The 15,752-nt window shown below is 31.4% G+C and overlaps 2 protein-coding genes across 2 annotated transcripts in view; one reads left to right on the forward strand and one right to left on the reverse strand.

Annotated features, from left to right (window-relative positions):
- Positions 1 to 1,275: 1,275 nt before the first annotated feature.
- On the reverse strand, positions 1,276 to 2,353 carry LOC145555434 (uncharacterized). The gene is made up of 3 exons (XM_081617177.1): positions 2,255 to 2,353; positions 1,577 to 2,126; positions 1,276 to 1,472 (listed from the first exon to the last, which is right to left on the reverse strand). Exons 1-3 carry the CDS (start codon positions 2,351 to 2,353, stop codon positions 1,276 to 1,278), a joined length of 846 nt encoding a protein of 281 aa, XP_081473303.1.
- Positions 2,354 to 15,040: 12,687 nt separating this feature from the next.
- The window catches only part of LOC145642146 (aspartate aminotransferase, cytoplasmic-like), a 117,973-nt gene continuing 117,261 nt past the window's right edge, over positions 15,041 to 15,752 (forward strand). The window contains exon 1 of the mRNA XM_081693240.1: positions 15,041 to 15,056. The gene's annotated coding sequence lies outside the window, so the exon portion shown is untranslated. The remainder of the gene's footprint in view (positions 15,057 to 15,752) is intronic.

Genomic DNA, 15,752 nt, shown 5'->3' on the forward strand with positions numbered 1-15,752 from the left:
CTAGAGTCAGAATGGAGCATGGAACAAGGTCTAAAAATGAGCTATGGGTGAGCATAGAAGACAATCAGAAGCCAAGTTCCTTGAGTGAGGAACTGAAGCTTCAGAGTAGAAGCTTCACAGAGTGTCAAGGAGTCTAATGTATCTTTACTGTTTATTTTAGGCTTCTTGTATATATGTTAAGTACATGGCTAATTGATAGGGTTTGAGTGGATTTGATTTTATTTATTAAAGATTTTATTTTCTATATTTTAACTCAGTTATTTTTGAAAAATATCTTTTAGAGTTAAATTATCTTTTTGTTAAAAAGATTTTCTATTTTAATTCTATCTCATTATTTGGAAAATCTGACTTGGAGAATAATCTTTCAAACGTGTGGTTTACTTTGTCAAAGGAAGTTGAGAAAAATTAGGAAGCTAGTAAAACACTTCCTGATAAATCGTTTGACTTGCTGCCCAAGCTCCCATGAACTACACTTCCTAGTTTCATGGAGGTTGTGGCTTAGTGGAAGTTGAGGCAAACGGAAAGGTTTTTAACTTCCCTTTTCTCTTATAAATAGAATCAGCTTTCTGTTGACAAAACACACTTGAGCATTACAATTCTTAGCTTTTCTAAAAGGAGTCAAAAATCCACTTAAGTCCTTGAGTGTCTTTGTACTTAGCATCTTAGAAGTTTTATCTTGAGTTGTATTGGGGTAGAGTTTGGGTAAACTCTAGAGTGTTTAAATTGCTTTGAGTGAAGCAAGGAGAAAGAGAGAGATTCGAGAGCTCAACTGATTGAGGGATCAGTTGAGGGGGAACTTAAGTTCGTTGAGGAACTTAAGTTTAGAGTCTTAATTTGTAATAGGTTGTTTGCCCTATTATTATTAAGAGTTGAGTTTAAAATCCCTTGTGGTCGTGGTTTTTCTTCTTGATTAGGGCCAAGAAGTTTTCCACGTAAAATCTCTCTTGCACTTTAAAGTTTTTGTTTAAGTTTCTTTAAGAAATCCGCAAAAATTACCCTAGTTCCTCCACAATACAATTCACCCCCCCTTGTATTGTTCATTCGAGTCAACAATTATTATTATTATTATTATTATTATTATTATTATTATTATTATTATTATTATTATTATTATTATTATTATTATTATTTTGAGGGAATATGTTAGCAGGACTTTATTATAAATCATGAGCCGCAAGGGTCAAAACACTTTGCGGTATGTTACCAATACAAAAAAGTTCATTACTACGTCGGGTATCCCATCTTGCCATAAGATAAGCTACCGAATTTCTTACTCTACCGTACATGAGATATACTTAAAACATGAAAAGACTTGGCAAGACGATCTACGCCATCATAGATCAGCCAAATAGGAGAAAAGCCCATCTTTGCTTGCGTAATATTAAAAACAACCTTCTCAACATCACTTTCAATCCAAATTCTTGAGAATCCAAGGCGAAGCGCAACCTGGCACCCATAACGGACAGCAGCAGCTTCGGCATTTTACACCTCAATGTCTGCAGAAAGCCTCTTGACAGCAGCCCACAGAATGCACCCATTAGCGTCCCTTGCCACTGCCCCTAGTCCCCTAGACCACCAGCATTTCCTGAACCAACATGTGCATCAACATTTATCTTCACCACATCAGTTGGGGAGCGATTCCATCTGGTTACTGCAGCAACACGGTTTGCAGCAGGAGCTTTGAACACCTTCTTTGTGTAGCTAATGTAATCATTGACCATATGAAGAAATCCTGCAGCCACATAATCAACAGACATGGGTGTGTCAGCATACACCCTTTTGTTTCTGCAAAACCAAACAACCCACGCAATTGATAGTACCCTCCTAAGCGTCACTTTGTCCACCTTTTCATCCATCCATAGCAGCCATTGGGAGAAAGGGGCATGTCTAGGAGAGTCATTAATAATAGCATCAAGTTTACCCCAAACATGCTTAATCTCCCTGCAAGCGAACAATGCATGTGAAATTGTCTCGGCTTCTTCACCACACGCACCACACAGCCCATTAGGAGCTATATCTTTTCTATGAAGCTCAGCCTTCACTGCCATACTACCCTTGCACGCATTCCACACAAAGTGCTGCAATTTTGGAGGGCCATCAATTCCCCAAGTAACTCTCCACACTAGCTGATCAGAGGAATCAACACCATTATTGTCTAATTGTATTGGGCAAAATCCAAGTTAATCTTGTTGATTGCTGAACTTGGTTCATCTAGGGGCACCATTGGTATTTCATCCTATTAAGTTGAGGATACCATTGTAAATTCCGTCTCATGACTAGGACACCTATCCTGACTGAGCAGCCACGTCATAACATGGATTGCCAGTTGGAGTTCACGCCATTTAATAGCCATTGTTAACGATAGTCTGTCTCCTTTGACTATCTCTAAGGCTCTAAGTTAGAGAAAATCACCCCTCCAAAACTCTGAATTCATTCTTGAAACTATTATGGGAAATTCTCTTTGGTAAACCTCTAATTTTTACTTTTCTCAATGGTAAATTGCAAAAATTCTTATTATCTTTGGTAAACCTAAATTATTGGTTACCATTGATAAGTATTATTTTAATAAAAATTCTTAACTATAGTTAGTTTTTATTTTTTTAATAATTAAATTATTATAAAAATATTTTATTTTATATTAATAAAATCAAACCGGAATTTTGTAGGAATTTTTTTTATTTTAAAAAAATGTTAACCATAGTTAAATATTAACTAAATTGCTTCATTAAGTTCACCATTGAAAAAATATAAAAAATTAAAGTTTACCAAGGATAATAAGAATTTTTGCAATTTACCACTGAGAAAAGTAAAAATTAGAGGTTTACCAAAGAGAATTTCCCAACTATTTTTTCTGACACATAGTTTCAGTAATTTGGGTGACAATTATATGAAATTTTTTACTTACAATTTCTGTCAACTCTTATTTCCTCTTCGTTGTCTACTTGTCTTCATTAACTACCAGGTAACTCCTTTTTAACTTCTAAAAAATATTTTTTTTGAAACCAAATTCTAAAAAATAACATAAAGAAAATTTCATATAAAAAAATTAAACATCATTACATTCTATCATATACCCTATTCTATATAACTTGTACGGAGTAGTACTAATTATATACTCTTGCCATCTCATATACTTGACACCTAGGTTGCACAAAAACGGATCCTGATACGGATATGAGTACGAAACGTATACGGGACAAAATCTATATCAAACTAAGGGACACGATTACGGGATGTTAAAAATTTATAAAATTTATTATTTTTTTTAAAAAAAAAAAGAATTTGACCATATATTTGTCATTTCGTACTCGTATTAGATCGTACTGTATAATATCAACAATGGCGTACATATGAAGGCACCCATATTATTTAACAATTACCTTATTTATTTATCTTACTTTTCATAAATTTTCTCATTTAAAGTTGAACAACCCATATCATAGTAGGATACATTCCGAGACATATCATCGTGTGTCGGTGTCGGACATGGACACGACATTTGAATGAAGTGTCCATTTATCCTAGCTTGACACAATTCCCATTTTTGTACGTCCGTCCCAAAATACCTAATACGTTACTAAATATGGAATGAGACCGCTAATAAAAAAAATATTTTCTATGATCTCTTTGGGGCCACAAACCCAAAAATCCAATCAATCAATAACTAATACTAAAACAAACACTAGGATTGATATTCATCTTTACTTCTTCTTTTATTTTTATTTGTTTATTAATCATGTTTTCTTCATTGAATATTGTTTTTGTTTTCATTAATATGTGTGAGTAGTTTCCTTATTCCAAGATTTAGCGAAACCCGAATATGATTAATATATGATTTAATTCTTTAAATTCTCTAATGATAATTGCGGTTAATATGCTTAATTGATTGTGCTCATGCCAATACTAGATTATGGATAATTAGTATTGTTATTAATCCATTGTTTTAATCTCAACGGGAGTTGGGTTTTGACGGATTTGAATAAATCAATTAAGGGTTTGAAGTTCATCACGGAAGTAGTTGAATGGATGATTAGGAAGTTAGAGTAATGTGTTCAAAGTCTTTAATTTACATGATTCCACGGAAATAGGCTTGATTGTGATTAGGGAAGCCATTGATAACTCGGGAGAGACTATTGGTACTATTCAGGGATTACTTTTCCTCATTAATCAATTGTATTATATGTTAGGGGTAGAACGACTATTGCATTTATTGTATTCGTGGTGATGCTTAATCTTGGATGTTTTTAATTAGCATTAATTTGTCATATTACTTAGATTTAATTGTTTTAATTAGCTCTTTAGTTATTAATTCTCACTACTACTTTGGTTACTTGCTTAGTATTTACTTGAGTCTATTTAATTAGTTGAACCATAGTCTTGGGATCCGACCCTTACTTGCCCGCCTACATAATAGTGGTCTAGTTAGGTTTATTTTTGTTAGGTATGCGACACGTCTATTATAGGGGTTGGTAGTGGGAAATGGAAGGGGTTGGCTTTTTTTTTTTTAATTTGTTTATTTAAAATAATCATAGTTACTTAGCTAAATTTAATATTATCTATAAAAATTAATTTTAATATATTATTTTTAATTTAAAATGACCTGTTTGGTAAATTGTAGGTCATATGGCCTATTAAAAGAAAACACCCCTTAAAAGTAGATTTTTTTTTAGTTAATCGAAAGATTGGCTTATTTTAAGCTAAATACATAAAAGTTTACTTATTCTTGACAAATTTTCCTTTGTAATATTATTGTCAAAAATATTTAACAATTGTGCATTACACGGGATTTTGATCTCGTATTTTCGTATAGTACAACCTTAGAATAGAAATATGTTTTTAATTTTGGGCTCCCCAAAAAGACATAATAGCTCTTAAATAAAAGGACGGAGGGAGCACTTCTTCCAATTTCTCCTAAAACTCCGCACATGGAAAAAATGAGCAAGTGTTTAAAAAAGGAGGGAGTAGATTATAATATTACTTGTTTTATATTACTTTTCAAATTATCTAGTTTGTGATTTATAGTATATCTTTTATACTCTATTCATGTTTTAATAATTGTTACATTTTCCAAATGCGACCGTGTTTTAGTACGTACTCCCTCTATCCCTATTTGATAGTCACTTTTGGCCAATTTTTACGGAAATTAATAAAAATGAATAAGAAGTAGCAAAAATACATTGAAAAACTAAGTTTACATTGGGTATGCAAAAAAGTAGAGAGAAAAAGTAATTAAAGTGCATGGCAAAGCAAAATTTACATGGAAAAGTTAAATTTGCACAAATATTTTGGCAAATAAGAGAGAGTTTTGGTAAAAAAAATTTATTAATGGTAATTGAAAAAAAGCAAATGTGACTAACATTTTGGGGCACCAAAAATGGAATAAGTGACTATCAAATAGGGACGGAGGGAGTATTACAATTCCTTATTTGGCAAAAAGATACTCTCTCCGTCCCTTAATTACATTCCTATTTCTAAATTTACACGGGAATTAAGGAACTTGGAATAACCTTAAAACTCATGATTAGAAAGTACAATGGAAATTACAAGACATTTATTGGTGTTTTTGAATAAAACAAAGATAGAATGATATTAAATGAAGCACATGTCATCGATCCTTTGAAAAGAAAAAGGACAATCACATTAGTTTATGAAAAATAAAAGGATGAATTATTCAATTATAGTGCTGCACATGGATTCAGAATGTTCAAAAGGGTGAATGAAAATTATGGTTTCTGTGCAACCATTAATTGCAAAACAGAAAAATAATTAAAGTAATGTCACATCACAACTATTTAGGGATAATTTGAGGATATTTGGTAAAAAATCACTTACTAAAAAGAGAAAGTAGAAATGTAATTTTGAAACATCCAAAAAGATAAGCAGAAATGTAATTAAGGGACAGATAGAGTACATTTTAATATTATGCTCTCTTCTATCATGAACCCCAACCATACCCAAATCCACTTATACTAGGAGTATTTTTTTACTTCATATTATTTCTTTCCTATCACATTCAATACTTTTCAATAATAAAATATTAACCCCACTATTTTGTTTTAAACTTTTATGTTGGTAATAATGTAATTAAGTTCAATCATCTACAACCACTTAATTCTTTTTCTATATGTATTGTTGCAATAGTCATTGAATATTGTATTATTGTTTGTTAGTTTATGTACAAAATTATATGACATAGTGCATATTTAAGAGAATTATAGATAGAATTGTTAAACACGTATTGCTTTGTACAATCTTATATCATATCACTAATTTATTTTAAACATGTATATTGTCGCATTAATAAATAATTGGTGATATTAAAATACTTACATAAAGGGTTTTGAATTTTGATGATTAATTTTATGGTTGGTGTGCTCACATAGAATTGTGATATTTAAACTTGGTGATAAAAAAGTTTGTTATTTTTTCTCAAAAGAAAAATGTTTGTTATTGCAATACTTGGTGATCAAAAAAATTTTGAATTGTGATATTTAAACTTGGTGATAAAAAAAGTTTGGTAAAATTTTTCATAAAAAATTTTGTATGCTGATCCACGTATTCACTTTCTTCAGCCTATAGCTTAGACGTGTTTTTTCAAAATAATATCACCAACTCATTAAATCACTCACACTTGATCTTACTAAACAAGAAATTTTCATCTTTATAATATGGAAGTAATATGAGTCAAACTTATCTTTAAATGGTCTATAAACCACCACCTAGGCACCTACCAACAATAAATGCAAAGATAATATTCATCTTCCACGTTAAAGTAACAGCCCCACTAACTACCTAATAAATATCATGCATATGTAGCTCCGTTTAATATCAGTTTGCCTATGTGTAGCATTCTAATTCTGACTCGGCTGCTGATTCATCATGAGCGTACTCTACATTCTGACATGGCATCAAAGATTGACAAAGTTCAGCAATCAAGAAGATTAACTGGGCAGCCCTCATTGTATTGTGCCCAATTTCCCCAGCCAATAAGCTGTCCTCACACTGTTTTCACCGTCTCTCGTATGTCCCCAAAACCATCTATCCTCTGGCACCCTACTGGATAGAGAAATTGACATTGATATTGTATAAATGTATTAGGTTGATGTTATGTTTTGCTTTCATTAGGATGTCTTATATTTATTAACATGACTATTAATTTCAGATAGACAGAGAGTAAAACTTAAGAATGATGGCACTTCAGTTATACATTGTTGGACTGATGTCACTAATTATACTTGATGCAGAACTTTTTGGCAATGTTGCGGAAGGTCTGGTACTTAGGAAACCGGCTAATTTTTCTAGAGTACCGGTTATGTAAGATAACATGTTTTTTTTTTCTTTCTTTGTTTTTTAGGGGTAGCATGTGCTACCCCTTGTGCCTTAGTGGATCCGCCACTGTTAAGTACAATGCGATTATAACAAAAAGGAAAATTTTAAAAAATACCACCAACGATTATACTCATTTTTTCCAAATTATCAACATTTTTTTTGGGTTTTTCTATACAGTGTCCCTAAGGTATTGAATTTTCCAAGTCGTACCCATTCATTTTCAAAATTCCATGCTGTACTCCCAAGGTACTCTTAGTGTCTGCGATGTAACCCTACCTTAATCCCTCCGTTAACTTAAGTTAACTTTCTGTTAACTTCAAAATGAATAAATTAAAATAAAAAAAAAAAAAACAAAAAAAAAAGCCAAACACCTCTCTTTCCTCCCTCACAACCACTCGTTACTATGATTATATTATCGATTTATCGATCGTACAAAAAATGAAGAACAGATTATGGCAAACTCCGGATAATAGTGAACAATTGTTCTTGTCTTTAAGGGAGCCAAAGAAGCTGCTCATGCATGTAAATATTAATGGCTCACAGACTTGTAGTTTGTTTGATGCTGGTATTTTATATTTTTTTCATGCTTTTAGGGAGCCAAAGAAGCGATTCAGGCATGATAACGTAAAAAAAATGAACCGATATTATATTATATCATTAAAATAATATGGTTGTGGTGTTGATATTAAGAGAGAAATGAAAGAGATGAAATATCAAACATAAAACACTTAATTGATTGCTTTTAATAAATTCATAAAATACAATCCAAGAAAGTCTACTGCCTTTTAAATTGGGCGCAAAGAAATTAAATCTCCCAAATTAAAGAAAACAACTACATACCTCTCCTTTAATTTGAACGTGGAGTACTTACACGAGTTTTTTTTTTTTTTTTTTTTTTGAAGGAAACTTAATTACACGAGTTATAAATAAGAAAATTGGCAAAGAATTAAAAAAAGACTAACAATTAATATTATTATAGATATTAGAGCCTACTAGTTTAAACCCGTGCGTTGCACAGATTAAATACATATATTTTGTTTAAAATGATTGTCAATATTTTTTATTCGAAGAAGTGTAATTATAATTTCATTAATTAATTTTGAAAGAAATATTGTACGTAGTACTCCGTATTTGTTTAGTTTTAGAACTTAGGAGGAAATAAAATAGAGAAAAAAAATGATGATGTCAAAAATAGTTTTGGCGGGAAAAAATTTCATAAAAAGTTGACAAGTGTTCTTTAATGATGTCAGCATGTTTTGTTTTAGTAATAATTAATATATTCTGTTCAGTATAATTTCAGTTCAGTTCAATTCAATTCAATTCAATTCCTAATATCCTTCTCTTGTAAACAATTCATTTTAGTTAGTTTTAGTAAATCGGAACAAACCCTTAATTTGTGTAATACTATAATAGTGTATTACTCTAGTCCTTTTTCGTATATTTTTTTGAGTGATTTTTAGTGGCAGGGCTATGACCAAAAAGTTGGAGGAGCTAAGGTTTGATCCTTCAACTTTGTGTTCAAATATAACGATATATATAATACTTTTTTTTTTTGTTCAGCTGTGAAACAAAGATAATAAAGACCCCATAGTACACTCCCTACACTCCTTTCCTGGCTTTCACTGCCAGGTCATGAGCTGTAGAGGAGACACTCCTAGGAACATAACAGCAACATAAGTAAGACAAGCAAGAGCATAAATGAAGGATTAATATATATTCCAATCCTTTGTATATAAAACAATTGATTGTATTGGATAACAATTATATATGACTTAAGCTCACTCAAACATAGTGCAATACATAAAGAAAAACAAACAAACAAACAACAAGTACGCAGACTAGCTCGTGATCATGCTAGCTTATTAAATTTGGAAAGCAAAACATAACAATTCAAGCAAGCGATTGATAATGATATATCGATCACCATCAACCTAATACACCCTTTGTTCATCAGGATGTATTATTAGCACGACTATTAATTCCGGACAGACAGAGTCGGAGGACTATTTATTTTGTCGCAGAAGCCCTCGTCGGAATTGGCAATGCGTAGGAAGGTCTCGTAGTTGGGAATAGAAGGGTAGCCGGTTCGTTCTGCGGAGTGCTCTTCCTCTAATCCTTTAACCGCAGTACAAAAGTCATGCACATTGCGTGGATCAATAATACCTCTAATAAGCTCTTTATTATCAACTATAAATTTTTCAAAGGCAGATTCATGTTTTGCCACCTCTAAAATACCATTAAACCAGGTGTTCATCTCCGCTACTAATTTCTTTAAGGTGGGAAACGAGCCACCGTTGACACCGCCAGTGAACACGAGGCCTAGGATGACAAGAAACCATCCCATGGCCACCAAGTTGTTGTTTCTGCTACAATAGCTCTTCATTTTTTGAATTGAATTATGTAGGTTAATTATTATTTGAGTACTTAGCTAGCTAGTGAAGTATGGTATTTATAGTGGAAGATATGAATCAAGATATTAAGGTTGCAAATTGCAAGAGTTGTTTCAAGGGTAGATGCGTTGTATGTTCGATGAGGAGGAAAATTCTACACTGATAATGACCACCCTATTCTTAATTCTTATTGGTTGATTTTTCCTTTTTTTTTTAAGTTTGGTCAAACCTCTCTTTAAATTTTTTTCCTTTTTGATTGATTTTCTTTTTTTCTGAAAATTAATATCTTATTTTTTGAAAATCTATTTTTTTGTTTTAATTATTATTTTATTAAAATTTGTTTGTAATTATATAATAAATAAAGATTACTTTAACAAAATTAAAAATCAAAATATTGTTCTTCATTGTTTTGATGTTCTTCAATATTCTTCTTCCATAGATGAAAATAACTATCAATATCAGAATATTTATCTCTTAAAGGCACTAACGCATCAATGGAGATTGAAAATATGCCTCGATCTACATACTCCCTCCGTATTTTTTTAACTGTTATAGTTTGACCGGCACATACTTTAAGACAATTTAATTGACTTAAATAAAATAAGAGGTAAGTAGGGTAGTTGGAGTAGTAACAAATTGTAAAAGAAAGATAATGAGGTTAATAGTTTATTGAAAAGTAATGAATGTGAGAGGAAAGATATAATAGGAAACGTAGTAGCGGGTTGGTGGGGACCATGAGAGGAGAGAGCTGAGATATAATATTTAAATGTAGCTTTTTGCCATAAAAGAAAGTGTAACACTTATTAAAATACGGCCGGATTTGGTAAGTGTAACATTAAAACACAGAGGGAGTAGTATATGTTATGAAATTTGAATTCGCTCGAAATTGGGATTCAATTCGTACAAATTCAGGTTCAATTTAAATCCTAAAATAATACATACTTGTATATATTAGACAATCACAATCAAGGTCAAGGATGCATAATCGGCAATTCTATTTTGTGAAAATAAAAAAAAAAATAAAAAAAAAAATAAAAAAAAACATCAATTTTTTATAATCTGGGTTCGTGAGGCAAATTATTGGAGAAGAAGCCATATTATTTTTTTCAAAACATGTTTGATCCAAAAAAACAGAGATAAAAATTTAAAACATGTTTGTTATAAGGTATTCACCAATATGCTAATAGGACATTACCTATGTTCTTTTTGTAAAGACTTTATGTTCTTTGGCTAGAGGTGATCAAAGTTAGGCCGGCCCAACCCGATTTTGGACGGGTTTTGGGCAGAATTATTTCACCCCCAAAATCGAGTCGGACCCGGCTCGTAAATTTAATTTTTTGAGCAGGTTTGGGAATGCGTTTTTATGCATTTTAGTTGATTTTTTTACTCGACCCGAAAAGCCTGCACGGCGGACCATTTTGGGCGGATTTGGGCACAAAAAATTTGGGCCAAAACTTGTCCCGACCCGAGAAGTGAGCTGATTTTTTTTAACTTTGGCTCGGCCCGCCCAATGATCACCTCTATCTTTGTCAAATGCAAATATATTCTTTTTTGTCAAATATTATGTTTTTTTTCAAGCACGTTCAACCACCCGAATAACCATGAAAAACAACATGTTCTTTTTGTAAAGACGTTATGTTCTTTGTAATGTCATGTTCTTGTCAAACACAAATATGTTCTTTTGTCAAACACATGTATGTTATTTTTCAAACACTATCATGTTCTTTTTTTTGCCAATGTTCTTTAAAATATGTCTAATATTCTTTCCGGGTGCAGCTGTGTGCACTATACTATTTTCATATACATTATAGGTCATTACATTATGAAATAATGTGCAAATCTTATGTCGTGAAGTATTCAAGTGAATTACGTTATTTATTTAATTTGGCACCGACATGATTTTTGAATAAAGTAAGATTGTTTCCTAAACAAAACTAATCAACAATTATATATATGGTTAACTTAACAAATGAAGTCTAAACGCTATCTAATATTTTACAAAAGATAGCCAAATTTATATTGCAAATCTTACAATATGTCAATTTTAAAAATTACACCTTTAATAAATCGAATTATTATATTTGAATACTTATCATTATTAGTTGCCTTTATCATAGCCTGTATATATCCGTTAGGTACCTAATTTGTAGCCTAAATGCTAGATATAATACAGTAGCATTATTTTTTTTTTTAAAACACTTTATTATTAAAAATGAAATAATCAAGGAATTATATATTCTTATTAGAGCTGTCAAAAACCGACCCAAACTGATGAATCCAAACCGTTTCAAACTGTTTCAAAAAGGAACCGAACCGATAAGAACCTGTTATTTTAAAACCGTAAACCGACCCGACTGATTTTTCAAAACCTGAAACTGAACCGATTCGAATGTTTGAGAACCATTAATGAACCGTACTCGTTATCAACCCGAACTGTTACAACCCGAAACCAAGAACAACCCGAACCGAGTACTTCCGAACCCGATAGCAACCCAACCCATTGTAAACCGAAACCGTTTAAACCCGACAAAAACCCGATAAACCCAAATCGCTTACAACCTGTAATCGATTAGGACTGAACCGTTTATAATCTGTAATAAGTTATGACCGAACGTAACCGTTTATAACCAACCCGTTTATAACCCGTTTGACCGTAGAGTTTTTTTTTTATTTTTTTCTTTTATCGATAGTAAAACAGAAGGGTTTAATTTGAATTACGAAGTATTTGTATTGAATTGGTTTGGATTTGATGTCATTGAAACTCTTATGCTAAAATATTATCGTCCTTTTACGAGTAATGGCTTGTGGAACACTATATTGTATTAAAAAAAATCTGAATCAAAAGCTGAATGTAGATTTGTTATTATCATTTGATCCTGAAAAACATTATACAAAAAAGGAAAGCTAAACAACAAATTAATCCTCCGTATGATCTACTGGAATAACTAATTAAAGAATGTTGAGGATATACCAGAAGATATACGTTAACAAACCCCGTTTAAAACTGGCAAATCAGTTGTGAAACCGACTGAGTTCAACTCGAATCGATTATGACCTGAACCGATTACAACCCGACCCGATTAGGACCCGATATGTTTTGACCCAAAACCCGCTTTAAACTGACAAACCCCGTTTTTAAACCGGCTGAATTAAACTCGAACCGATTATGACCCGAACCAATTATAACCCGACCCGATTAGAACCTGACCTGAAAAGAAACTGTGATAAAAAAAAACCAAACCGAAACCGACCCGAAAGTATTAAAAACCAACCCAAACTGACCCGATAATAATTCCAACCCGTTAAAAACCGACCCGTTATAAATCGAAAACCGAAAAACCGAACTCATACCCAAACCGAAAACCCGATTGAAACCCCTAATTCTTATATGTATATACTGTTATATTATTATAATCATCATAAATTGTATTCTAATTATATTAAACTAGTTTTTAGGCCCGGGCGATGCCTCGGGTTATTACATAGGGTTGATCATTAATATACATTGTAATTTATAAATCAATTTTCCTGTAATTAAATTTGTTGTTCATATATATTGAATTGTCATTTGTTACATATTGATATTTTGTATTCAAAAGAATACATAAAAAATAACTTAGCTTGATGGTAAAACAATTAGTTTTAGATTTAGAGGTTGCGTGTTCAAATCTTGTGGAGAGCTTTTTTTATTATTATAAGTGCATGACGTGGCGTGGACGTTCTTACGAATACCTTGTGCATGACGTGGCATAATGATTAGTTGAGTTGGTGACGTGGCATAATGTGGGGAGTCTACGTGACACAAAGACGTTCTTATAAACGCCTTTTAATATATTAGTATAGATATAGTTAGCGTACTAATTAATAAAGTTGTAAGATTTGTAACATCAAATTTAAGTTAAATCATACGAAGTATACTACAGTCATAATGTCTTTTTTTTTTTTTTTGGTTAAAAATTAAAACACAAAAATATAATGCCTTATTATCATTGAAGATGTCAAGTCCAGAATCTTCAATTCCTTTCTAGAACCTTCATTTTCTATGGCCAAATCATCAACTTCTCATCTTCATACAAAAAAATTAAACTAATTAAAATTGATATTTTAAAGATTCCCAAAAAAATAGGAAAATAATTTTTTTTTTTTTTGACAAGGAAAATAATCTTTTTAAATATTTAAAGATATCTTTTGCCAAAAAAAAAAAAAAAAAAAAAAAAAATCGACAGAGAAGATATTGAAGTTATAATGTTCTTTAAAATAATAAGATAAAAAATCAAGAATATATCCAGATTATAATTGATGTTTTAAAAGGTTTCTAAAAAATTTGCAAATTGCAGCCATTTAAAACTTATATTTTGTAAATTGCAGCTATTTAAAAATAAAATTGCGAATTGCAACTCAAAAGTTGTTATAAATTGTAAATTGAAGCCCAAATCAGTTTTTTCATCATTTTGCGTGTCGAAAAATGTTCGGTTAAGGTTTTAGCGGCCAGTTTAGCCCTTAGGGATCCAAATTGTGCTCGGAATTAGCAAAGAATTAACGTAACCGTCTCTTTTTTACAAGGAAAAAATAGTTCAATACATGTTTGTTACGCACTACGAGACACTTACGTTATGTTTTTGCCAATTCCGAGCTTAATTCGCCTCCTTTAGACCTAAAATGGCCCCTAAAACCTTAAACGAACATTATTCGACACGTAAACCGATGAAAAAATTGAATTAGGTTGCAATTTACACTTTATAATCATTTTTGGGCTGCAATATGCAATTTTGTTTTTAAATGGTTGCAATTTGCAAAATACTATCTTTAAATGGCTGTAATTTGCAAATTTCATTCGTTCGTTTACCTAGTTTAATCACCTCTTCGAAAAGCGTGATAAAAGGTGTGTTGCAAGTATAAAAAAACAGAGGAAGTATTATTTAGGATTTAAATCAAACCCATTTTCGTACGAACTCCAAATTCGAATGAACTCGATCAAATTTCGCATATATTATTATATCGACGCATATTTTCAAGCTTCATCGATGTGTGAGTTTATTTATAGGGCAAAGATTCTAATGATGTTTTATCTTTGGATGAACAAAGATTCTAATGATGGTGGTTATTTTCATTCATGGATGAAAGACATTGATGAATAATAATGTAGAACAATGTTTTGATTTTAATTAATTTTTTCAGATATTAAAATCTGATTTTTATAAAATAGTTATAAAAATAAAAAATACTAGTAGATTTATGAAAAAGCAGAATTTAAATTTTGAAAAAACAAAATGAATTAAAAAAAGAAAACCCAAAAAAAGAGGTTTGACCAAACTTTAAAAAAAAAAAGAAAGAAAAATCAGCCAATAAGAATTAGGAATAGTGGTAGTCATTTTAAGAATGACCATTGTAGAAACATTCAAGGATGAGGAGCTTGTGTGGTGTGTGGAAGGTACATGTTTAGCCGCTAGGTCCTCTATGTGATCTTCCATTAGTTTTCCAAATGAAAACAAAAGAAATAAAAATCTGCTAGTATCATGCCAAAATGCTACGTATTATATACAGTTACATTGTTGTAATTAAGTGTCAAGTGGTACAACAAGGGTTTATTACCAGCCAAAATAAAATAATTTACGTATTTCATTCTTATAATCCTTCAATTATTATTATTGGCAAATGTGATAGGGTTGTATTGCCTAGTCTCCATGACCACTCTTTATTTCATTACTCAATCCGGTGCTAAAAGAAAGAATGTTTGTCAAACTAATACATAATTAGTCATTAAGGCCAGTTCACTTCCGCTTAATTTCAGTTCATTTCATCTCCTAATTACTTCTCTCATAAAATATTCATTTCATTTTAGTTCAGTTCAGCTCAGCTCCAATCAATTCAATTTTGTTCAGTTCAGTTTATTCCAGCTCAATTCAGTAAATGTATGTAAGCAGGCCCTAAGTCTAAAAATCGGTTGATATATATGCAATTAATTTAATAAGATTGAGCTAGCGATCATTAAATTAATTTATATAGAATTACAAAGCCTGTGAACGTCATACA

This window comes from Chenopodium album, chromosome 8 (genome assembly GCF_948465745.1).
Source record: "Chenopodium album chromosome 8, dcCheAlbu1.1, whole genome shotgun sequence".
Taxonomy (NCBI): domain Eukaryota; kingdom Viridiplantae; phylum Streptophyta; class Magnoliopsida; order Caryophyllales; family Amaranthaceae; genus Chenopodium; species Chenopodium album.

Excerpts from the sequence above, each read along its gene's own strand:
- LOC145555434 (XM_081617177.1), bottom strand. The coding sequence starts at position 2,353 with ATGGCTATTAAATGGCGTGAACTCCAACTGGCAATCCATGTTATGACG. Across the intron at positions 2,127-2,254 it reads ATGAGACGGAATTTACAATG|CTAGTGTGGAGAGTTACTTG; the intron begins GTATCCTCAACT and ends TCCTCTGATCAG. Across the intron at positions 1,473-1,576 it reads TGTTGGTTCAGGAAATGCTG|CTGCTGCTGTCCGTTATGGG; the intron begins GTGGTCTAGGGG and ends AAAATGCCGAAG.